Source organism: Sorex fumeus, unplaced genomic scaffold, assembly GCF_029834395.1.
Source record: "Sorex fumeus unplaced genomic scaffold, SorFum_2.1 ptg000051l, whole genome shotgun sequence".
Taxonomy (NCBI): Eukaryota; Metazoa; Chordata; class Mammalia; order Eulipotyphla; family Soricidae; genus Sorex; species Sorex fumeus.
This window is the reverse complement of record NW_026606108.1, coordinates 32228518-32252853: the sequence shown is the minus strand read 5'-3', so window position 1 is coordinate 32252853 and position 24336 is coordinate 32228518. Positions and strand designations below refer to the sequence as shown.

The window sequence follows — 24336 nt, the reverse complement described above, 5'->3', positions numbered from 1 at the left end:
CGCACCACCGGCTGTGGGATAAAAACAAAACAAAAATAAATAAATAAAAATGTTATGGCAAGTGAAAGAAGCCAGACATAGAAAGTACACATAGCCTGGTTCTATTTATCTGTTACACAGAATGAGCAAATCTACAGAGCCAGAGAGTACATTAGTGACAGCTAGAGATAGGGAAATGGGAATATTAGAAAGAGAGTAAAAGTTTAAAGATACAAAGCTTCTATTCTGGGATAATAAAAAAACGTTCTGAGACTGACTCTGGAGGTTGATGCACAACTCTGAATAATCGAAATTATAGCACAGTGGCAAGGCATTTGCCTTGCACGCAGCCAACATGGCCGACCCGAGTTCGATTCCTCCGCCCCTCTCGGAGAGCCCGGCAAGCTACCGAGAGTATTCGATATGCCAGACACAGTAACAACAAAGTCTCCAATGGAGATGTTACTGGCCCGCTCGAGCAAATTGATGATCAACGGGAGGGCCTTTACCTTTACCTTATACATCTCATATTTTATTGTACACTTCAACTAGATGAGTTGCATGGCATGAACATTTTATCTTAAGAAAAGCTGCTATTTTAGAACACAAAAATCTATCCCAAAATCACAAGACAGTGGCGAGGGTGATTGATGTTTAAGTCTTTAGTCTGAAATATCCAGTTACTGTGTCCTGAAGATTATCTGTCCCTAAGCCACCAAAGCTGCTCTTAGGAAAGTGCTCCCAATCTTTCTTTCCTTTTTTTTTTTTTTGTTTTGGAGCCACATCCAGTGGTTCTTAGGGCTTATTCCTGGCTCTGTGCTCAGGGATTACTCCTAGCTCTCTACTCAGAGGACCCCATTGGGCTGCCGGAGGGTTTGAGCCTCATGCAAGGCAAGGCAAACACCTTACCTGCTATACTATCACTCTGCCCTGACTTTTTTTAACGAGGACAACTTTTCTTTCCTTTTATTGGAGGTGACTCTTAAAAGTGCTCAAGGGCTGCAGAAGGCCACTTCTGGACCAAGAAGAACCACTGACCAGTGGTTAATGGTCTTGGCTAACCAGACTGTTTGGTTGATGCAAGGTCCTAAGGATGCGGTGCTCCTTGGGTCCTGTGTACCATGAACCACCAGAGCCACCTTCAGGATGACATTCAATGGTGCTTAGGGGTCCATGTGGTACTGGGCATTGAAACTGGGTTGGGAGTGTGCAAGGCACAGGCCCAAACTCCTGTACTATCTTCCCAGTCTCTCCAGTACCTGGGACAGGTCTTTCTCCCACAAGATTTTAATCGATATTTATTTATTTACTATATATGTGTGTATACACACATTCATGCATATATGTATATTTTTTGCGGGGCACACCCAGAAGTTCTCAGGGCTTACTTCTGACTCTGCACTCAGAAATTACTCCTGGCGAGGCTCAGGGGACCATATAGGGTGCTGGGGGTGCCTATGACCGCATGCACAGCAAGTGCCATACGTACTATACTCTCACTCTAGCCTCTTAACTGCATTTTTTTGAAATATTCTAATATCAGCAGGCATTACCGAGTCTCAACATACATTTCCACTGAGGCTGAGGGCATGTGTCTTCTGCCTCGGTCCGCAGGACTGAGCTAGAACAGATAGAGACTTAGTGGGAGGCGCCCAGAGCTGTCAGTGAGTGTGTTCTTAAGTTGGTCATTGCCCACTTTTCAAATAAAAAATTGGGGGGGGGGGTTCTTCAAATGAAGAACAAAACAAATTTCCAATTTCCATCAGCTGAGATACTGTCTGATGTATATCCTGAAGTGCCTAAAACAAATGGTAGGAAGGGCGAATGTTGCCAGAGTGTGCCAGCAACTCAGGGTAAATGAAATAACAAAATAAAAAACAGTGCTATGTCATCTAGGAGAGCAAATTCTGAGATGTGGGATGGTGTTTGAGGACTATAATTGTGTTTCCCATTAATTTCATTAGGTTCCGTTTTCAGGCCCACAGAGCAAACACGGCCATGCGTCTACCCGTTGGTGGCCAGTCTCGAGACAAGAGCTGCAGAGCTTGGGCTGCCACCTGCATTGCTACGTCTTTGTTTGAAGTAATTTCATCATTGGCTGCTACTTAAATAGCATCACTGATTTGGTCATATTTCTGTAGGGCACGGGGCCACACGGAGAGGCTGGGGGCGAAGCTGGCAAGGTCAGAGTGAAGGTCAAGGGGGCTCAGTAAGTTCCCTGCGAAGAAAGGAACACTGAAGGAAGATATACCGGAACCATGTCAGGAGGGACTGAGGGGTTAGAAGCCAATGGAAAGACATCACAAAACCTAGTTTATCTGGACATTTGGGATCTTTGCTAGACCCCTCAATAGAATGTCAAGAAGTGGTATCACTGCCCTTGGTTTGAAGGCAGAATGTACTCTCTCTCCCAACTATGAAACCTATACTTATTGTCTACCGGAAGAGCACAAATAGGGTCTTATTGTTTGTTTATTTTTGGGTCACATCCAGCAATGTTCAGGGGTTACTCCTAGCTCTGCACTCAAGAATTACTCCGGGGGGTGCTCAGGGGACATATGACTTGGTGGGGATCGAACCCGAGGGTGGGCTGCATGCAACACAAATGCTCTATCTGCTGTACTATTATAGGGTTTTAGGATCAATAAACTCAATCAGTGAAATTGTCAAGAGTGGGAGGAGAGAAGGACCCTAGGAAGAAGCCACCAGTGGGGCTGCAAGATAGTAATCCTGGATGTTCACTGGCAAGGCACAAACAATTCTCTGGGAAGAAGCTGGATGAAAGACCCCCAGGTCCCTGCAAAGAGCATGTTACACTGCTGCTTACCACACACTTGCTGACAGAAAGGGACTGTGCTGATGAGGTACTGCCCCCTGGATAACAAAGGGGACTGGCCAAGTTGCAGAAGGGAGGGTATGTCACATTCTGGGGGGTGGGGGGTTTTGGGGGAGAGAGGATCAGTCCATCCCCTGGCAACATTCAAGTAATGCTCTGGGTTCATAGTTTTTCATTTTTTCCTCCTTTATTTCTATAAACAAACTGAAAATCAAACTATCTCCAAATTGAACACAGTTAATTGACACATCAAGTTAATTACTACACCAAGCAATACCAACAAATATAGAAAAATAAGAGAAAAATCCCTGGTTCAAGCACTCACCCATCCCAGTGGCTGTCATTCACGTGTCCTGGAGAAGAGAGTCCATTTTCTGGCTTCTCGGCAATCCAGGCTTCTGACTTCTCAGTCCAGAGGGTGCTGCCATCTGCAGGCAAAACAAGAAAGAGCACAAGCTTGAGCCCAGATCTTTCACCAAAACCCCAACAGCAGCCTGTTCTCAGGCAACCGGAAGGTGAGATCTGTTCCCAAGCAAAAGCTAGAAAAAACTCACTTCTGCCTTTGGGGTTCTGCTACAGAGGAGCCACAAACAGTAGAAATTTTGATCTAGGGGGTTGGAGTGATAGTACAGCAGATGAGGCTCTTGCCTTGCACTCAGCCAACCCAGGTTCCATCCCCAGCATCCCATGTGGTCCCCAGAGCACCAACATAAATGATTCCTAAGCACAAATCCACAAATAAGCTCTGAGCACCACTGGGTATAGTTCAGAAACAAAACCAAAAGTCTGATCTATCAAGGGATCAAGTATTTCTTTTCTTCTTTTTTTTTCCTTTTTAGGTCATACCTGGCGGTGGTCAGGAGTTACTCCTGGCTCTGCACTCAGGAATTACTCCTGGGGGTGCTCGGGGAACCATATGGGATTCTGGGGATCGACCCCAGGTCACCGCGTGCAAGGCAAACGCCCTACCTGCTGTGCTATCGCTCTAGCCCTGGGATCAAGTATTTTTTAACACGACCAGTAAACAAGCACAGGGCTCACCATGTGACAGACGCTGCTCTAAGTGATAATATATGTATTGACTCATTTAATACTTTCAACAACAGTTAGACATTCTAGAAATTCTCTGCCACTTTTCCTGATTAAGTTAGGTTGAATAACTAAGACAAATAACTTGATTAATGTCAATTTCAAAGAGAGCTGAGAAAGGAAAATTTCTGTGAGGGATTCTGAACATCTGGCAGATGCTTCATGAACCAAATATTTGTCAAGAGCTGGTTATGGATCAGACAAGGCTCCAAGACCTGGAGAGGCCCTGCTCTCATGGTGGAGGAAGGTGAGGACATAGAGGGGATAAAACTTGCATAGATGAGGGCTTGGAGAGATAATACAGTGGGTATAGTGCTTGCCTTGCACATGGTCAACCCAGGTTTGAGTCTTGGCACTGCATTTAGTCCCTGAGCCTCATCAGGAGTGATCCTTGAGCACAGAGCCAGGAGTAACCCCTGAACACTGCCAGGTGTGGCCCAGAAACAAACAAACAAACAAACAAACAAACAAGCTATGGAGATGAAAGGCAGAGTAAGGGGTCCCAGAGTGAGAACCACTCTCTTCAGATCCATCCACTTGATATTTCCTTCCTCAGAATTTACTGACCACCCTACCACAGGCGCTAAGCTAGGATGCAATGGTGGAATGCGATGCCAAACACTGGCACAGTCCCAGTCCATATCGAGCATATTCATGCAGGAGAAATCCATGTTGATCAAATAACCACCTGAGGAAGAGCAAAGGTGTTATAATCTGATAAAATGTGGGCACAGAATGGCACGGGTCCCTGTGAGCATCCCAGAGCCTCGGGAAGGTCTGTGAAGTGGCGTGGGGAGAAGCATCTAGGTACGGGAGCAGAGGGAAGGAAGGCAAAGGTGGAGTGGTGGGGGAGCCTGGGGCAGGGACAAGAGGATGTGGGCAGCCCTGGCAAGGCACTCCCAGCCCTGTCAGGGGAAGTGGGTCCTCCCCTCAGACCCATGCAGGGTGTAAGCCAGCTAGCAGTTACATGTCTGCAGTTGTTGTTGAAACGCTGTGCTGCAGGCCAAATGACGGCCCTGCTAAAGATGTCAATGTCTAAATTCTTAGAAGCTAAGAGCTTATTTAATTCCATGGCAAAAGGGACACTGCCCAGGGAGTTGGGTCAGATACCAGCATGAGCTGGGGAGATGATCCTAGATTATCCTGGTTTCCTCAATGTCATCCTAAATGAGCTTGTGAGAGGGAGCCAGAGGGAGATTTGCTGCAGAAGAGGGTACAGCCTTATGATAGAGTTGTTGGTTTTAAAGATAAAGGAAGCGGTTGGATCGATAGTACAGAGAGCAGGGTGTTTGCTCGCACAGGGTAAATCTGGGTTCGACCCCTGGCATTCCATATGGTTCCTCCGAGCACCTCCAAGAGCAGTTCCTCAGTATAGGGCCAGGGTGGTAACCCCTGAACTTTGCTGGGTGTGGCCCCAAAACAAACTAACTAAATAAATAAAGATCAATGAAGGGGCCATGAGCCAAGAACTGTAGGAAGCTCTCGAACCTCAAAAAGGGAATGAAATGACTCTCCTCTCGAGCCTCCAGAAGGAGCACAGCCTTGCCTAAATCCTCATTTAGGAATTCTGACTTACACAACTGTAAAGCAGGAAGCTGGCATTGTTTCAAACCAGTAATTTTGTAGTAATTTATTACAGCATCAATCTGAGATTAATGCACACTGGTTTCTGTGGAAGAAAAATAAAACAGGCCAGGAGAAAGAGGAAGAGAAGACAGGGAGCCGGGGCAGAAAGCCTGCTGTCAGCAGGGACAGGGCAGAGCCAGGAGGAGTCACGTGGCCGAGGTTACTGGCGAGCCACAGCGGGGGTGGGCAGGCCCAGGACCTGGCAGCTCACTCGGGGCAGAACCCCGTCCCTGTTGTAGATCAACACACCAAGCAGGGCTGTGAGAGTGACAGAGACCCCATTTCCTTACCCTGCAGGGACTGGCCAACTCCATTCCCACAAAGAAGTCTAGGGGCTTCCTGGTTCCAAGAAAGAACATCCTGGAAATTTCTACTAGGTAAAAGGGTAAGAATTGTTTCTACCAAAAGAATTGTTTCTGCCTGGCAGTGAACTTTTCTTCACAATACAACACAGAGATTTTGAGATCCTGAGAAAGAAGATACCCATATTTAAATATATGAATTTACATATTGCACCCAGTTTTGGCTGAACCTTAATTACAGCCAACAATGACATTTTTGTTTGTTTTGGGAGGGGCCACACTCAGAGGTTCTCAGGGTTAAATCCTGCCTCTGTGTTCAGGGGTCACTCCTGGCAGGCTCCCTATATGCAATGCAAGGTATTGAACCCAGGTCAGCCATGTGCAAGGCAAGCACCCTACACCTTCTATTTTCTCTTTGACCCATAACATCTATAATTTTATTTATTTATTTTTCTTTTTGGGTCACATCCAGCGATGCACAGGGGTTACTCTTGGCTCATGCACTCAGGAATTACTCCTGGCGGTGCTCAGGGAACCATACAGGATGCTGGAAATTGAACCTGGGTCAGCCGCACACAAGACAAACGCCCTACCCACTGTGCTATTGCTCCAGCTCCAACATCTAATAATTTTTAAGGTCAGTGGAATAATGCAGAAACCAAGGAGAAGAAACAAAACCAAACTAGGATACTGTGCATACTCTTTTTTTTTTTTGCAAAGTTTTATCTAACTGCATATGTTTTTTTTCCCCCATGTCATTAAATATATTTTCCTGTGGCTGGCAGTGTTCCCACCACAGGGAGGTACCAAAATTGCTTCGCCAGTCCCTTGTCAGCCCGCCGAGTGGTTTCAGGATTTGATTGGTTTCAGGATTTGATTGGTTTCAGTCACAGTGGGAGAAAAACTCCCTCCTGAGCTCTGATTATTTCCTTAAGGGCTTGTCTCCCACATTTCAGTCATCTCTGCAGCACTAGCAGGGATTTTGACATCATTGAAACCATTTGTGGGGCCAGAGAGATAGTACAGGGTGTAAGGTGTTTGCCTTGCAAGTGACCAACCTATGTTCGATCCCTGGCACTCCATATGGTCCCCTGACTGCAGAACCTGGAGTAAGTCCTGAACACTGTCAGGTGTGCCCATCCCCCAAATTGTAATTCAATGTTAAGCTAGAATTAAAAACAAAAACAAGCAAATAAACAACAAAAAAAACCCATTCATCCCATACTTAGCATCCCCTTACACCAACTCATTTCTGTCTTTAAAAGCAACTCTTACAGTGAATGGAAAAATCAGAATCATCTACCATAAATGAAGGTAACTGTAAGAAATACAGAAGCAAACAAAACAACATAGTGAAAACATAGGATTCTGCTGCTCCTTTGCTCATCATTTTATTTATTATTTTATTTTATTGGCTTTTTGGGTCACACCTGGCAATGCACAGGGGTTACTCCTGGCTCTGTACTCAGGAATTACCCCTGGTGGTACTCAGGGGACTATATGGGATGCTGGGAATCGAACCCTGGTCGGCAGCGTGCAAGACAAACGCCCTACCTGCTGTGCTACTGTTCTAGTCCCAGATCATTGTTTTATAGCTATGGGAGAGAAGGAAGGCTTGGTGTTGAATGAATGGTATTGAATTTTTCTCTATCTCCCAGGATCAGAAACTTAAGAAGAAATTGAACAGGAAATTAAGTTTCTCACTGTGTGACCCAGTTGGATATTGTTGTAAGTGTGTCTGCTCAGTACCACCTGAAATACCTCACAGAAAAGTATCTCAGGGTATCTTCCTGGACACAAAATTACTGAAATGAAAGGTAAAGACACCCTAAAAATTTTTTGATAAAGATACCCACGTTCATTTTAATAGAGTTTTTAACTGAGAAGTACTCATTTTATTTAAACCTAAAGTTTAAGTGTTACAAAAATGTTAAAATGCTCGTCTTTTTAGTGTAAAATATCCAGCTTCTGAATTTTCAAAACAATTTTCATACTCCTTTCCCCAGTGTGAATGGCCCTGGGACAGGGCAATTATATGAACCTTCAGTTCGTTGTTAAGTTTACACAAACTGATATGCAGTTGGCTTAGCCAAGCTAAAAGTAAACTCAGTAAAACATGAGGAAGTGACTTTAGCATTTGCAAATACTTCAGAATATTTGTGCCAGCAAAGGTCAAATGAGGATCAGAATAACATGGATTCCAAAGTATACTTTTGAGAAATAAGAGAACCAGAGAAGCATTAGTCATGAGACACAAATCACGACAAAAATTCAGTAACTCTAAATGAAAAGCTAACAGAAACACATGCTAAGTCTTCCCACTCTGGTATAAGTAACCACACAGATAAGTTATGGATGAATGCAACAATGGAAAAAAATGTCTTCTCAAATAGGAAAAGTGTGTTTTAAAAGTATGAATAAATAATAATAGGAAGTAGCTAGATTGTTTCAATATTTCCAGAGTGTATATTTATGTTTCCGTGTATCTGTGGGGGAAAGGTAGGGTGATGACAATAAAAACATGCTAGATGTGTCCCAAGCACAAAAATTTGTAAGTCTACAACTGTACCTCATGGTGTTTCACTAATAAAAATTAAAAAATAAATAAATAAAATAAAAGCCTAAAAAAAACATGCTAGAGAGGCAATACAACAGGTGCGGCGTTTGCCTTGTTCATGACCAACCTGGGATCCTCAATATCACATACAGTCCCCTGAGCCCACCTGGAGTGATTCCTGAGAGCCAGGTGTAACCCCTGAGCACTACTGGGTGTGACCCCCAAACCAACCAAACCAACTAAAATCCCACTGTATTAAAGAAATGCCTAAATTGTAAATCTACAAAAAAAAAAAAAAAAGCACAGACTTTAAAGACACATCGAGGTGAATTTAAATCCCCACCTCACAATCATTTCACTTCATAACCAAGATGAGCACCCATCGTCTCTTCTACAAATAGACCTAGAAGAGTTGTGATAAGGACAGATCAGAATTAGAAAGAAAGTACCTTGTGTCGTCTTTCCCACTGCACAAGGAAGTATATCTGCGTGCCTACATACTGCTGTTCTATACTCACAGTAAAATTAAACCCTGTCTCACCAAAAAAAAAAAAAAAAAAAAGAAATGTCTGAGCACACGAGCCCCATCCCCAAGCACTACAACAAGAATATATGAAGCACCAGGGTCAAGCACGAATTCTCAGTAACTGCCACAAAGACGCCAGCAAAGGGAAAGGGAGAAGGAAAGCATACTTAAGGAGTTTTATGACTTAAGGCCAGAGCAAAATATAGAATGTAGGGTGCTTGCCTTGCACTTGGCAAACCTGGGTTCAATCCCTGGCATCCCATATGGTCCCCTGAATACCACCAGGAGTAATCCGTGAGTGCAGAGCCCGGAGTAACCCCTGAGTACTGCCCGAGTTTCCCAAAAACAAAGCAAACAAAACTTTTTTATGTCTGGAAAGTTAGAGATCTCATTAATGTGGGCATTTTCTAGGAAAACATGTTTATCCTAGCATAAGAATTAATGAGGAATCCTAAAAAAAGATTCTTAATTCCAAGTTACTAAATAAAATGAAGGAAGGGAGGCCAAAGACAGAGATCATACTTGATGAGTCCAGAAAGTCTTTTATTTAAAATAAAAAGGACAGAATTCATGAAAAAATATATAGTGAAACAAGATGATAGACAGGAGGTCAAGTGGTCACTGAGCAAATACATATGAATTAAAATCCCCTGCTAAAAAAATAAGATTTTCAACCCAGTCATTAATGGAAAATAGATAAATTATTTGGTCACTGTCCTCCTGTTCATCGATTTGCTCGAGCGGGCCCAGTAGCGTCTCCATTGGAGACTTTGTTGTTACTATGTTTGGCATATCGAATCTCGCCCGCATGGCAGAGCCTGGTAGCTTGCCAGGCTCTGCCATGCGGGCGAGATACTCTCGGTAGCTTGCCGGGCTCTCTGAGAGGGGCGGAGGAATCGAACTCGGGTCGGCCATGTTGGCTGCATGCAAGGCAAACCCCTACCGCTGTGCTATCGCTCCAGCCCAGATAAATTATTATTTTATTAAATTATAAAATAAATTATCTAAGTCATAATACATTATAATTTCATTTAAATGGATGTATATATGTATTCATTAAAGAGTTCTGTGATTTACATAGTTAAGGTTGTGATGAAAATACTTGTTTAAGCAAAAACCTAGAAAAATATCAAGTTAGTTAACTGTTGTTGCCTATAAGGATTGAGATTACAAAAGATAGTAGACCTTCCATTCTTACTTCATGAATGCCTGGATTATCTAAATAAATAGGTTGAAATAAGAAAAATAAGAAAAAATGTGAAATAACAATTATGAGACAAATCAATGAAACAAAGGATATAAAATGAAGAAGACAAAAGTTGTTACTGTTTGTAACTGGAAATGTTCTTAACATAGAATTCTCAAAAGAATCCACAGAAAAATTATCAGAATGAATAGAAGTTCAAAGGGAGAAACCAGGACAGGGATGAGAGAGAAAAACCAACTAAAATCCCATTATGCAACAGGTCCCTACAAAACAAAACACAATACCACTTACAATATGTAAGGCTTCAAAGAACACCATCAGTAAAGTGAAAAGGCAACCAAAGCATGGGAGAAACTACTTGTGACACCAATATCTGCGTAAGTATGTGTATCAGTAATATAGAAAGAATTCTGACAACTCAATAATAAGAAACAAATGGTCCAACTTAACATAAATGTAGTATGAATAAATATTTATATTCATAAACATAAATATGAATAAACATTTCTCCAAAGAAGACTTGAAAATAAGAAAATTAAGAAAGTTCAACATCATTAGCTATTAGGGAAATACAAATTAAATTTTCAGAGCCAGAGTGATAGTACAGTAGGGAGGGCATTTGCCTTGCACAAGAGAGACCCAGGTTTCATACCTGGCATCCCATCTGGTCTCCTGAGCACTTCGGGGAGTAATTCCTGAGTGCAAAGCCAGCAGTAATCCCTCATCATCGCCAGGGATGGCCCCAAAACAAAAATAAGCAAAAAACCTCAATAAACAAAATTCCAATAAGCTTCCATTTCACGTTGGCTAGGATGGCTTTGATCAAAAGGTCAGACAAGAGTTGAAGAGAAAATGGAACCCTTACTCACTGCTAGTAGGATTGTAAAATGTGCGGCTTGTTTAGAAAACAGTCTGGGAGTTCCTTACAAGTTTAAGTGAGAGGTAACATTTGAGCTATCAATTCCGCTGCCATGTACAGACCCAAGAAAAGGAGAAACACATGTTCACAAATAATTATATGTTAATGTTCACAAAAGCATTATGCGTCATGGTCCCAAAGCTAAATACCCACCAATTAATGAATAAATAAACAAAACACAGTATATCAATATGGAGGAACAGCATGGGAAATTAAAAGAACAAATTACTGATATGTGCTAAAATGCATACAAACATTTCTCATGTGTAATATAATTCCAACATATAACGTGGGCTGTCATTATATGCTGGAATTATATTACACATGAGAAATGGGTAGGGCGTTTGCCTTGCACGTGGCTGACCTGGGTTCGATTTTTTTGTCCATCTCGGAGCAGAGAGCTTCCCACCCGCATGACAGAGCCTGGCAAGCCCCCCGTGGCGTGTTTGATATGCCAAAAACAGTAACAAGTCTCACAACGGAGACGTTACTTGTGCCTGCTCAAGCAAATTGATGAACAAGGGTAGGACAGTGCTACAGTGCAGAGCTAATGCGGGCAACCTCGAAAATATTCTAAGGTTTAAAAAAGACAATCACAACAAACCATGCATGTACATTCAAATGACTATTTTTTGTTTTGTTTTTGGTTTTGGTCCATAGTCGGCTATTCTCAGGGATCACTCCTGGTGGGGACTAGGGGACCATAAGTGAAGCTGGGTAAGCAAAGACAAGTGCTCTACCTGCTGTATTATCTCTCTGGCCTTTGTACAATCCTATTTATGTACAATGTCCAGAAACAGGCAAACACAGAGACAGAAAGTAGACTGGTAATTGTCTAGGGTTGGGGAAGGGATATAGAAGAATATGGGAGAAGGAGTAACAGGGTTTTTTGTTGTTTTTTTTTTTTAGTAAGTTCCCGTGATGTATTCGATATGCCAGACACAGTAACAACAAAGTCTCCAATGGAGACGTTACTGGGCCCGCTCGAGCAAATCGATGATCAACGGGAGGGCCTTTACCTTTACCTTTAATAAAATATTCTAAAATTATAGCGATAGTTACACCTTCTGTAAATATACTCCAAGACATTTAGTTGTATACTTTAAACAGGTGCACTTTAGGGACTAAAGAGATAGTACAGCGGGTAGGGTGCTTGCTTTACACACCGCAAAGCTGGGTTCGATCCCTGGTACACCATATGGCCCCCGGAGCCCCACCAGGAGTGATGCATGAATACAGAGCCAGCAGTAAGTCTGAGCACAGCTGGGTGAGGCCCCCAAACAAAAACAAACAAAAACAGGTCAACTTTATGATATGTAAATTATGTCTAAATAAGGCTGTTAATTTTTAAGGGGAAGGCCATAAATGAGATTAACAGATGTGAGAAAATTAGGCAAAGAATTAAAATATTTACATTTAATATACATACATATATATTTATATATATTTTGTTTTTGGTTCTTCCTGATGTACCATCTCTCTGGTAATGCATTTTAATATATAAGGATATCAATATACAAAGAACAAAATGCACTGAGTGCAGATAGAAAAATAGCAGGTATAGATAGATAGGGGCTGGAGCGATAGCACAGCGGGTAGGGCGTTTGCCTTGCACGCAGCCAACAAGGTCAACCCAAGTTCAATTCCTCAGCCCTTCTCGGAAAGCTCGGCAAGCTACCGAGAGTATCTCGCCAGCACGGCCAAGCCTGGCAAGCTCCCCGTGACGTATTCGATATGCCAAACACAGTAACAACAAAGTCTCACAATGGAGACGTGACTGGGCCCGCTCGAGCATATTGATGAACAACGGGAGGACAGTGACAGTGACAGTGACGGATAGATAGATAGATATAATTTTTATAAATGAGGTTGGGGAATGGCTCAGTGGCAAGTCTGAGGCTCTAAAATTGATCTCTGTGGCCACCCACATGTGCGGAACACTGCCTTCTGGACCCTCCCGCACCACAACAAAGTATGCCACCTCTGCCCACCAGCATGAGCTGTATGCGAGCACCTCAACTGCCCTAGAGAGCATGTGTGGGCCATCACTGTGACCCACGGTGAGAACTACAATCGGAATGTTCAAGAACACAACAGCAAGTCACCTTCCCAGCTCCAGCACAAGTACATGTGACAGTCTGTGAGCACCACAGCCAAGGGTGGGGGAGGGGGGCACCCAGTCATCACAACAGCGAAGGGAAGGGGATAGCATTTCTTAGAAGAAATAATAATAGGAAAGAAGGGCATAAGAGACAATAGTTTAACATTGTTAGATTATTTATTTATAATTATTTATTTATAATTTATTTATTTATAATTTATTTATTATTTTTAATAATAATATTAATAATGAGCGATAGCACAGCGGGTAGGGCGTTCGCCTTACAAGAGGCCAACATGGCCGACCTGAGTTCGATTCCTCCACCCCTCTCGGAGAGCCCGGCAAGCTACCGAGAGTATTCGATATGCCAAACACAGTAACAACAAAGTCTCCAATGGAGACGTTACTGGGCCCACTTGAGCAAATCGACGATCAACGGGAGGGCCTTTACCTTTACCTTTTTTTTATTTATTTAAAAAAATAAGTAATGGCAAATAAGATGCATATCACAAATGGCCAAACAGATGACATGCTGGGTTTAAAGGGAACTAGATTCCTTTAAACAGACTGACCAGCAAATGCTGAGAAAGGGGCCCTTCATGCATTACTCGTGGGAAGAAAACTGATGAAGCCGTTTTGCAGCTCTACGCAGCAAACTTTACTCAAAGTTGGCATGTAAGTATCCTCAAACCAGCAATATTATGATGCCTATCTAGCTCAGAGAAATTCTTGCACAAGACCACAGGGAGATACCCCAAAGGATGTCTGTGCAGCATCGTTTGTAGACGCCATGAGTTGGAGAGGCTGCCCAATTTCTATTTCCAGGAGATGGGTTGAGTGCCGTGAAGTACACTTTCAGTGGACACTACTAAAGGCAGCAGCCATAAGGGACTAACTAGATTTGTGCAAGGCAATATAGATGGACTCAAAGATACAAAGCTGGGGTGGGGTGGGGGAGCAACGGGGGGACAGAAACATGGGCATTATAGCACAGTGGTATTTATTATCTATTTCGATGCTTCAGGAGCTAATACCTAACAATCTCTTTCAATGATACTCTATTTCTAAGCATCTAATCTAAGCAGATTAAGGTAGTTTTTAAGAACAAATAAATATGTGTGTGCCTGAGGAGGAGAGAAAACTGGAGGATAAAGGGGGTGGGAAGAATAGAGCAAAATTTTAAATAATGAAAGAATAGCCCTAAATAAATTAAGATTAACAGGGCACAATAATTTGAGAAAAGTGTGAGTGATTCCATTCTGTAAGCCTCAGATTCTAAGGCAAAAAAAAAAGCATGAATAACTTTCTTATGAAACAAATATAATAATAAGGAACACCATATGCTGGTGACTAAGCCAATGAATAAAAAAGCCACAGAGAAAAGGTGGTGGTGGGAAGATAGGGTCTTGCTTGGTCTCAGCTGAGTCTTTGGGGCTTTCAAGAAAATGGAATCAAGAACTTGGAGGGGTGGAAACCTGACGAGTGGTGTCCATGAGCCACCCACACCCACCTCATCCGCCCGCTCTCAGCCAGAAGAGAACGGAAGAGAGCCATATATCACGGTTTAAATTTAGTAATAGGAGGGACAGAGACCAGAAGAATCTCAGGGAATTCAAAAGAAAGGAAGAGAAATAGTCCATTGAGGGTAAGTCACAAAATCTGATTTCCTGGGTCATGATAAAAGGCGTTCTCTAAAAGCCAGGGACACTCAATTTCATGTTTAAAAAAATGAAGACCTTGAGCTATCTTCTGTCAAATTCAGATGGCTATTTTCAGAGTTAAGAAATTTCAAGTTTGGGGCCAAATTGCACAGCACTAAGGTGCTTGCCTTATTCTCGGCCTTGCACACAACCTGGGTGTGATCTCCAGCACGCCATGTGTTCTCTCAGCACTGCCAGGAGTGATCCCTGAGTACAGAGCCAGCAGTAAAGAACTTCATTTTATTTATGCTTCGGCTTAATCATCATGCCCATGGGATTAGGCTGAGGTTGTTTTTTTGTTTTGCTTTTTTTTTAAAAAAAAAAACAACTGAGTTTTATTTTAAAAAACTGAAGTTAAAGAAGGTTCATGGGATTGACTACAAAATCTGTCTTCACTTGATGGGGTGGAGAGACAGCATAGCTGGTAGGGTGCTTGCCTTGCAGGAGACCGACTCAGGTTCGACCACCCACACCCCATAGGGTCCTGATCCCGCCAGGAGTGATCCCTGGTCCGTAATCCCTGGGCACAGAGCCAAGAGCACCCGAATACCGCAGAATGTGGCCCAAAAACACAAAACCAAACCAAACCTGTCATCACTTAAGTGATGTAAGTAAGTCAAGGGGCAACAAATTCAGTCAATTCATTTTCAGCGCTTAGCGTCTCTGCCACGGCTGCGTGTCCCCACGCCCAGCAGTCTGGGCCCCTGGAGTAAACATTTTTCTCTGACCCAGGATGGGCAAAGCACTAAGGGTGTCTTCAGCTCTGAAGTGAAACCACTTCTCCAGTGCCACCGGCACGGGAGAGGGGGTGCGGGTTGGGGGACTCACAGAGCTGGATGCATGCTTTGCCTGGCATGCGGGGGGAGGGCCCCTCACCACCCCACCCCCCAGATCACAAATGAGCAGCACATCCTCCACCACGGAAGACGGCCAAAAGGCGCTCACTTTGACCCCGCTGCCTCGCACAGCCACAGGCCCTCCCGAACTGTGCACCCCGCCGGCGCGGCCCTGGGCCCTCACCAAGCGCGCCCAGGGCTGCCAGTCCGCCAACTCACGGGGCTCAGAGGACGCCCCAATGTGAAAACGTTCCAAAGCTGGCTGCGGGGTGGGGAGGGGTGGGGTGGGCTGATTCCCTACACAAAGGAAACTTCTGCGGGGAGCGGCGTCCTGGCTTTACCCCTGCCAGGGCGCCCTCGTCCATCCCCGCGGAACACCCCCTCCCCCCGCCAGCGGACAGACCCTTGGCACCGTAGGGCGCTCTCCGGGTCTCCCCGCGATGCCCAGCCGCTCCAGGCTGCGAAAGCCCGGGCAGGGGGTGCAGCGTCTCGAGCCCGAGCCGACCGGCCGCGGGGAGCCCCGCCCGCCCGCAGGGAGGAGCCCGCGAGCGGCCGCCAAGGGGCTGCGCTTACCTCGGGCTGCGGCCCCGGCTCCGGCGCCCGGTCCCCGCCGCCGCTGGCCGCCCGCTGCGCCCCTCGCCCCGCGCCGCGGCCGCACGGGCCCTGCTCTCCGGCGCTTTCATTTTCCTCAACAACAGCGGCAGGAAAGTGAAAGCGAAAACCGCTCAGAGGCGGGCCCGAGCCCGCGGGGAGCGAGCGGGCCGGCGGCCAGAGGTGGGGGCCCAAGGCCGGGATGCGCCCCAGCCCGGCGGGCAGGAGCCCCCCTCCCCTGCCCTCCCCCGGCTCGCGCGCAGACCCCGGCCGGGCACGCGCACTGGCCGGCTCTCCCGCCCAGCGCCGTCCAGCCACCCGCGTGCGCCGCACCCCGCGCCGCACTCCCGCATCCTGGGCCGCCAGAAATCAAGGGTGATGTCCGCGGGATTTTGCTTTTGTGAGGGAAAGCTTGGTTACTGGAACAGAGAGCACAGTAAACCGCTTAATCCCTGCCAGAGTCGGTGGGGGTCTGCGGATTTGTCATGTGGGTGCCCACATGATGGAAGGCGCTGGGACCAATGTCATGGTTCCTCTGAGTCCTTCCCGTTGCAGCACGTGGGGTTTTAGACCAGTGCTGCCTCAAAAAATGAAAAAAGAAAAAATATATACATATACACTTATATATGTGGGGGGGTTGGAGGGATAGCACAGGGGGTAGGGCGTTTGCCTTGCACGCTGCCAACCGGGGTTCAATTCCTCTGTCCCTCTTGGAGAGCCCAGCAAGCTATGGAGAGTATCCTGCCTGCAGGGCAGAGCCTGGCGTATTCGATATGCCAAAAACAGTAACAAGTCTCACAATGGAGACGTTACTGGTGCCCGCTTGAGTAAATCCATGAACAACGGGAGGACAGTGTTACAGTCACACACACACACACACACACACACACACACACACACACACACAACTCTAGCATGGAAAATTATGCTGCCATACAAAGATTTGGAGCTCTGAAAAAAAAAAGAGAGAGAGAGAGACAAAAGTAGGTGGAGGAGAAGGGGCCAGAACTGTACTGAGTGGGTAAGGCACTTGCGCTGACAAGGGTTTGGTCCCCAGCACCTAATATTGTGTGTCCCCCGCACCCCCCCCCCCCCCCCCCCCCCGCCCCGCAGTCCTGCCAGGAGTAAGGCCTGAGCACCGCGGGGCGTGGCCCAAAAGCCAAAAAAGAAAACACAAAAACAGAAAAACCATTGAAAGCAGGTGGAGTGGGACAGGCCAAATGACAGTTAAGGGGCTTGGGGGAGGGGAGGCAGGGGGAATGCCTTTATTTCCCCCTCCAGAAGTTGATGGTTTTGGTGCGTAGTTTAAAGGAAATGGGGGTGGGGGAGGAGTCAAGGCGGGCAGTGGAACCGCTCTCTTAGAGGAAGTAATTCTTGCCTCTGACTGAAACTAAGGTGCATTTACTTTGTCAGGAGAGAAAGGAATACATACAGGAGGACAAAGCCGGATAACACTCTTTACTTTTACTCTTAATGTGTGAGCAGAGAAGTGCCTGGAGGCAAAGACTTGTCTGATATTTCTCATCTCAGGTTATTTCCAAAAGTTTAGATTTAGTCCTTCACCTTGTGTGGTCAAAATTTTATTTGTGTCAGTGTTCTAGCGCTGATTAAACATCTACACCGTGGGTCTGATAGTACAGCGTGTAGGTAGAAGACCTTGCATGCAGTCAACCTGGGTTTGATCCCAGTCCAGATATGGTCCTTTGAGCCCTTCTAGGACTGAGCTCTGAGCACTTCTGGGTATGACTCAAACAAGCAGACAAAAATGTCTACATTGTGGGAGCCAGAGATTAGGGTGTGAGACCTGGGTTCATTCCTGGCACTGCTTAATCCCAGCTGTACTCTCTTTACCAACCCCCCCCCCCCCCCCCCCCCGCCCCAATGGGGATGGATATTTTTTGTTTTGTTTTTTGTTTTTGGCCACACCAGCGATGTCATGGGTTACTCCTGCATACTCAGGAATTATTCCTGGCGGTACTTGGGGGACCATATGGGATGACAGGGATCGAACCTGGGTCAGCTGTGTGCAAGGAAAACACCCGACCTGCTGTGCTATTGTCCTGGCCCAGGAAGATATTTTTTTGCATCTCTACTGAGAGCTAGTATCTGGTCTTCTTTGTAATATACTGGTTCCATGGATAATCTCCAAATTTAATTCTAAAATTAGTCACCTCTTGAACAAAATAGCAAAAAATATCCATTAACCTCCTTGAAGAGGAAGAAAAAATCATAAAGCAAAAAACGGAATGAGAGATGGGCTTGAAAAAAGGTAAGTAATTTTACTTTGCAGGGCCTGGGGTGGGTGAGTGGAGCCACTTCTCTGAGAAAAGGAATAGTTTTTGATACATGTTCCTGAAGAAATGGATTTACATTTGATCTGAGAAAGATGCCCTTGGAGAGCTGGCTTCATGGGGTGGCCCTGACTCGGACAGTGTGCAGGCCCCACAGCCTGTCTGAGTGAATCACCTGAGTGAATTGCTTGACCTGGGAATAGAGCTGTGCAGGTTCATATGCGGTCATTGTACTGAAGCGGGTTTGAACAGAAATCATGACAACGACTGTGTGATTGTTTGCACACTGAGCTCTCTCAGGAGCCAGACAACATTCCTTCACTAATCACCAACTCCAGAGAGCCTGTCTCCATCTGATGGTAAAGTGTGAAAGCTGACAGTAGGTGAGTTTGCAAGACTTGTTACCAAGCTTTAAGAAAGCCTAGATGCTATTAGTCTGCTAGGACTAAAAGAGAAAAAGAATAGGAGTGGACTTCATGAAGTTTATTTTCCTGAGGGTAAACGTGCTTGCTTTTGGTAAGGTGCTTGTCTTGCACGCAGTGGTGTCTGCCACAATCCTGGTTGAAATCCCTGGTACCACATACAGACTCTTGAACATTGCCAGGGTTACTCCTAAGCAGAGAGCCAGGAATAGCCCTTGAACACTGCCTGGTGTAGCCCACTCCCCACCCCCTCCAATAAAAGATGAAGCAGTAAAATTATTGGTTAATTTATAAAACCTACTTAATGTAAAGTGAATGTAATGTTTGAGTACCTTAAGCCCAAAGGTAGTTATAGTTTCCTTCATGGTGTCAACAATAAATGAAATGACTAATTGTTTGTAGAGATAATAATTTAATTAGAGAGGTCAGGAGGAAGAGCAATATTATTATTAACACAAATTTAGTTCTACTGAGCACTTTATATGCACCATCTAATTAATCCTTATAGAAACCCAATGCTATAGGTCATTTATCTTACAGATAAGGGAACAGAATCTCAGAAAGGTAAGTAGATGGCCTAGAGTTAAGAGCTAGTAAGTGGAAAATACTACTTTTAATATATTTTTCTTGGGTGCTATGTTTAGGGATTGCTTCCATGGTGCTTGGTGCTTGGTGGAAAATGTGGTGCCAGGATCAAACCTGGAGCTCACTTGCAAATCTCCTTAGGCAATATATTATCCTGCTTCTGAGGAAGAGGATTAGCATAAGGTAAACCCTGTCCATGGTAGAACTGGGAAAGTCAGAAATGAAGGATACTGCATAGCTGGAGATAAAGCTGTCAAAGAGAAAAAAAAATTAGATGTGTGTTATGTCAGAAGTTGAATACATAAAAAAAATATTGAATGTTGTGAGGGGTAGGAGAAGCATTTTTCAAAAATTTTGTTTTTGTTTCTTTTCCTTTAATTGCTTTGTTTTGGACGACATCCCCCGTACTCAAGGCTTACTCTGTTCTCTGGGGTCAGCCCTGATAGGATTCAGGACCAGAAGTAGTGCTGGGATTGACTGCAGATCAGTCACATGCAAGGCAAGCGCCTTACTGACTACACCGTCTCTCTAGTCCATAGCTGTTATTGTTATTTTTAAAAAAATACTTAAGAGTTCGGGGGTATGGTGCCGCCAGCAGGCAAGTGCATCAGCAGCCTGATGGTGCCTTCAGACTTCCAGATACCCCAAAAATTGCTGCTATGCCTTTGGCCAAACCCCAAAAACTTGGGGGCAAGTTTATCAAGAAAGTAAACGGCCAAAAGTTAGGTATGTTGGGAGACACACCCACAAACCACCTCCAGTTCAGCTATAGAATTGGAGGCATGGCCTCTCTGGTTCCTGATCGAACGCTTAATGGCCATGATCCCAGAAACTCAGAAACAAATCTCGAAACCCAATGGCTTTTGGCAGAAATGCTTCCGGTCCCCACAGTAGGTTACCAGCACTGGGCCACCCCAGGGGGGAAGGATGCTGTCCCTCTACCTGCTCCCTCTTGGCAGCTCGGTGGCAGCCATCCTCCAGAGGCCATTGGAGAGTCAGGTTTGGACCCACAGTGACGAGACACACAGGGCTTCATGGGCTGGGGGTGAAGCCTTTCCTTCCAGCCCCAAGAAGACCCCGAGTCACCAGTCACGAACAGCCTCTCTGACTCCTGATCAAGCTGCTTAACAGCCATGATCCCAGAGACTCAGAAACAAATCTCGGAAACCAGCGGCTTTTGGCAGAAATGCATCTGGTCCCGCAGTAGGTTAATGGCGCCAGACCACCCCAGGTGGGAATAGGTTTTGTGCCTTGGCCTGTTTCCCCTGGCGGCTTGGTGGATGCCATCCTCCAGAGGCCATTGGACATTCAGGTTTGGCCCGCAGTGATGAGACATGAGGGGCCTCATGGGATGGGAGTGGAACTGGCCCTTTCCTCCCTACCCTGAGGCCCTGGGTCATCGCCCACGAGCAACCTCTCTGCCTCCTGATCAAGATGCTTAACAGCCATGATCCCAGAAACTCAGGAACAAATCTCGGAACCCAGCAGGTTTAGCAGAAATCCCTCCAGGTTTATTGTTAAAATTTCAAAATTCTAAAATCATGCGGCCACTACTGCGGCAATACTCTTACATAAAAAAAATACTTAAGAGCACACAGAAGAAGATAATACAGCTGTTTTTCAGTAGAAAATTAGGTAATGGGGCTGGAGCGATAGCACAGTGGGTAGGGTGTTTGCCTTGCACACGGCCGACCCGGGTTCAATTCCCAGCATTTCATATGGTCACCTGAGCACTGCCAGGAGTAATTCCTGAGGGTAGAGCCAGGAGTAGCCCCTGAGCATCTCCTGGTAAGATCCAAAAAGCAAAAAATAAATAAAAAATTAGGGGGCTGGAGTGATAGCACAGTGGGAAGGGTGTTTGCCTTGCACGTGGTGGACCCGGCTGATTCCCAGCATTCCATATGGTCCCCTGAGCACTGTCAGGAGTAATTCCTGAGTGCAGAGCCAGGAGTAACCCCTGAGCATTGCCGGTGTGACCCTCAAAAAAGAAAAAAAATAGGTAAGAGATAGAAGCAATATATAGAAATTGAAGTATGGATGGCTTAAATATATGAGGAGATTCAGTACTGGGTAATGAGAAAAATGGAAATAAAATTATCTTGAGATATCACTGATAGAATTTTCACCGATTTATTCTTCTGTGTAAATGTAAAGAAATATGCACCTCGCAATATTTTTGTGTAGTAATGAATATTGGAGCCTGAAAGTACAATGAGTAAGCCATTTGTCTTGCATGCGGCTGAGCTGGGTTTGATCTCCAACATTCCACATGGTCCCCAGAGCACCACCAGGAGTGATTCCTGAGTGCAGAGTCAGGAATAACCCTGAGCATTGCCAAGTTTGGCCCCAAAACTAAAAATAGCAATAAGTTTGGGATGGTACGATTTGGGGAACTTTAAAAGCATTCACTTCGACTATACTTTTTTTGCCTCTTTGGGATATATTCCCAGGAGCCCTGCCACAGAGGCAGAGTGGGATGGAGGGGTGGGGGGTTATGGAGTGTGGGAGGGATACTGGGACCCATGGTGGTGGAAAATGTGCACTGGTGGAGGGATGGGTATTTGATCACTGTATAATTGAAACCCAAGCACAGTTGTAAGTCTACAACTGTACCTCATGGTGTTTCACTAATAAAAATGTTAGAAAAATAAAAATAAAAGCATTCATTGTTGTATTTATGTAGTGTTTGTAGTACTTACAGTGAGCAGGTTTTTAAAGTAGTTTTAAATTTTAAAATACTATAAACATTTCAGATGAAAACAGCTAAATATTGTTTTCTTTGTGTGCTCTTAAGTATTTTTTTTTTTTACGTAGGAGTATTGCTATTTATTCTGCCATTGATTAGGCTGACTGAGTTCGACATGAACTCCACCTTACCTTTTTTTTTTTTGAGAGTCCACCATTCTGTTTTCCATAGCAGTTGAGCCATTAACGTTCCCAGAAGCAATATAAATGTTCTGCTCTCTCCATATCTTTTCCATACTTGTTATGGTCTCTTTTCCCCATCGGGGCTGCTTTTTATAACAACCATCCCAGTATGTGTGAAGTATCTTATTACAGTTTTATTTGCATTTCCCTAATGATTATTGATCTTAAGTATCTTATTGGTCAGCTGAGTATCTCTTATGGAAGAAAATGTGTATAGTTATGTTGTTCATTTTTATTTGATTTTGAGTCCTTTATATATTTTTATTAGTGACTCCTTATTGGATATATGATTTGCAAATATTTTTCCCATTCAGTGGATTGCCATTTCACTCTCTAGAAATATCCTTTGATGTACCAAGTTTAAAAACTTTCCCTTGGCTTTACTGAGATAATCGTTTTAAATTTTGATAAAATAACAATCTAGTTTCTTCTTTTACTGCCTCTGTGCTTGTGGTGTCACATTTAAGAAATCTCTCTAAACCCAAAGTCATGAAGCTTTCCCCTGTGTTGTGCTTTTGTCTAAAACATCTTGGGCAGGGGATGGAGTGATGGTAGAGCGGGTGGGGCTCTTGCCTTACACACTGCTGACCTGGGTTCAATTTCCAGCATCCCATTGGTCCCCCAAGCACTTCCAGTAATAACTCATGAGTGCAGAACCAGGAGTAACCCCTGAGCATTTATAGGTGAGGCCTGCAATCCCAACGAAACAAAAAGTCTTGAGTTTTTTTAATCTTTTGTTTGGGTCTTTGAGACATTATAGATCATTTTTTTATATGGTATAAGGTAAACTTCATTCTCAGTGATATTCTTGTTGAAAAGACAGCCCCTTCCCCTCGAATGGCATCAGTACCTCTTTTGAAAACGTTTTGTCCATCAACTGATTACAGTAGCTTCTTTCTTCCCACTTCTCCTATATACACCTATAAGCCGTAAATCCCACACTAGGCTTCATCTCCGGTGGCGTGAGTCCCAGCAGACAGGCTGCTGCACAAGTGGGACCCTCTGTGGTGGAACTGCCTAAGGACTCCAAGCTGGTTTCAGCTGAGAAATCTCTGATTCTGACCTTCTGTGTTTCCCTAACAGTCTCGAGATTTTCATAAGGAAGAAATGAGAAAAGTTTCTCAAAGTGCTTTTCTCTCGGCATACTGCTGCTACTTGCTTGTTTTGCATTATCTGTCCAACATTGGACCTTTTAACCCAGGTTGTCCTCATATTTTAGGTCAAACCACATTTTAGAAATATGGAGTCACATCTAAATTATATCTTTATTTGGGTCAGAGGGGTTGGGCCCCCTCTGTTGGGCCCCACAGTACTCAGGGCTTACGCCTGTTTCTGTATGCAGGGATACCTCATTGCGGGTTTTGGGAGACCATATTGGGGGGTGGGTGGGCAGAGATCAAACCCAGCTTGGCTTTCTGCAAGGTTTTCTCCCCAGTGTCCTATTTCTCCGCCCCTGCCACCCTCTATTGTGTCTTGTGCCCCAACTCCTAGTTCCTTTAACCCTTTCACTTACTCCAGCCACTGCTGAGGTAGGTGGTTTTCACAGGCTTTGATCTGATACACTAACACGCAGCCTGGGGGTTGTACTGGCCCACCTCAACCACCGCTCCTGCCTTCCCCCTGCCCCCAGCTGACAATAGCAAGAAGGCCTTTGATAAATGGTATAATGGACAGTAGATATCGTTTCCCTCCTTTAATCTCTGGAGCAGCTTACTTGGGGGATACACTTCATAAGTTTCCTCCCAAGTTCTGGCTGGATGGAGCAGTGTGGCTGGGTGCTGGACAGCCCAGTGTAACATGACCTTGTGTTGGGAGTGGCCAGACCAGTGTAACATGTCCTT

The 24336-nt window shown here is 44.9% G+C and overlaps 1 protein-coding gene across 1 annotated transcript in view; it reads right to left on the bottom strand.

The window, feature by feature from the left end:
- The window catches only part of LOC130033062 (translation initiation factor IF-2-like), a 51473-nt gene extending 32126 nt beyond the window's left edge, over positions 1–19347 (bottom strand). The window contains exons 1-3 of the mRNA XM_056124759.1: positions 19315–19347; positions 16252–16623; positions 3141–3243 (exon numbers count right to left, since the gene is read on the bottom strand). Of these exons, the coding sequence (XP_055980734.1) occupies positions 3160–3243; positions 16252–16623; positions 19315–19347 (489 nt within the window). The 3' untranslated portion in view covers positions 3141–3159. The remainder of the gene's footprint in view (positions 1–3140; positions 3244–16251; positions 16624–19314) is intronic.
- Positions 19348–24336: the final 4989 nt, after the last annotated feature.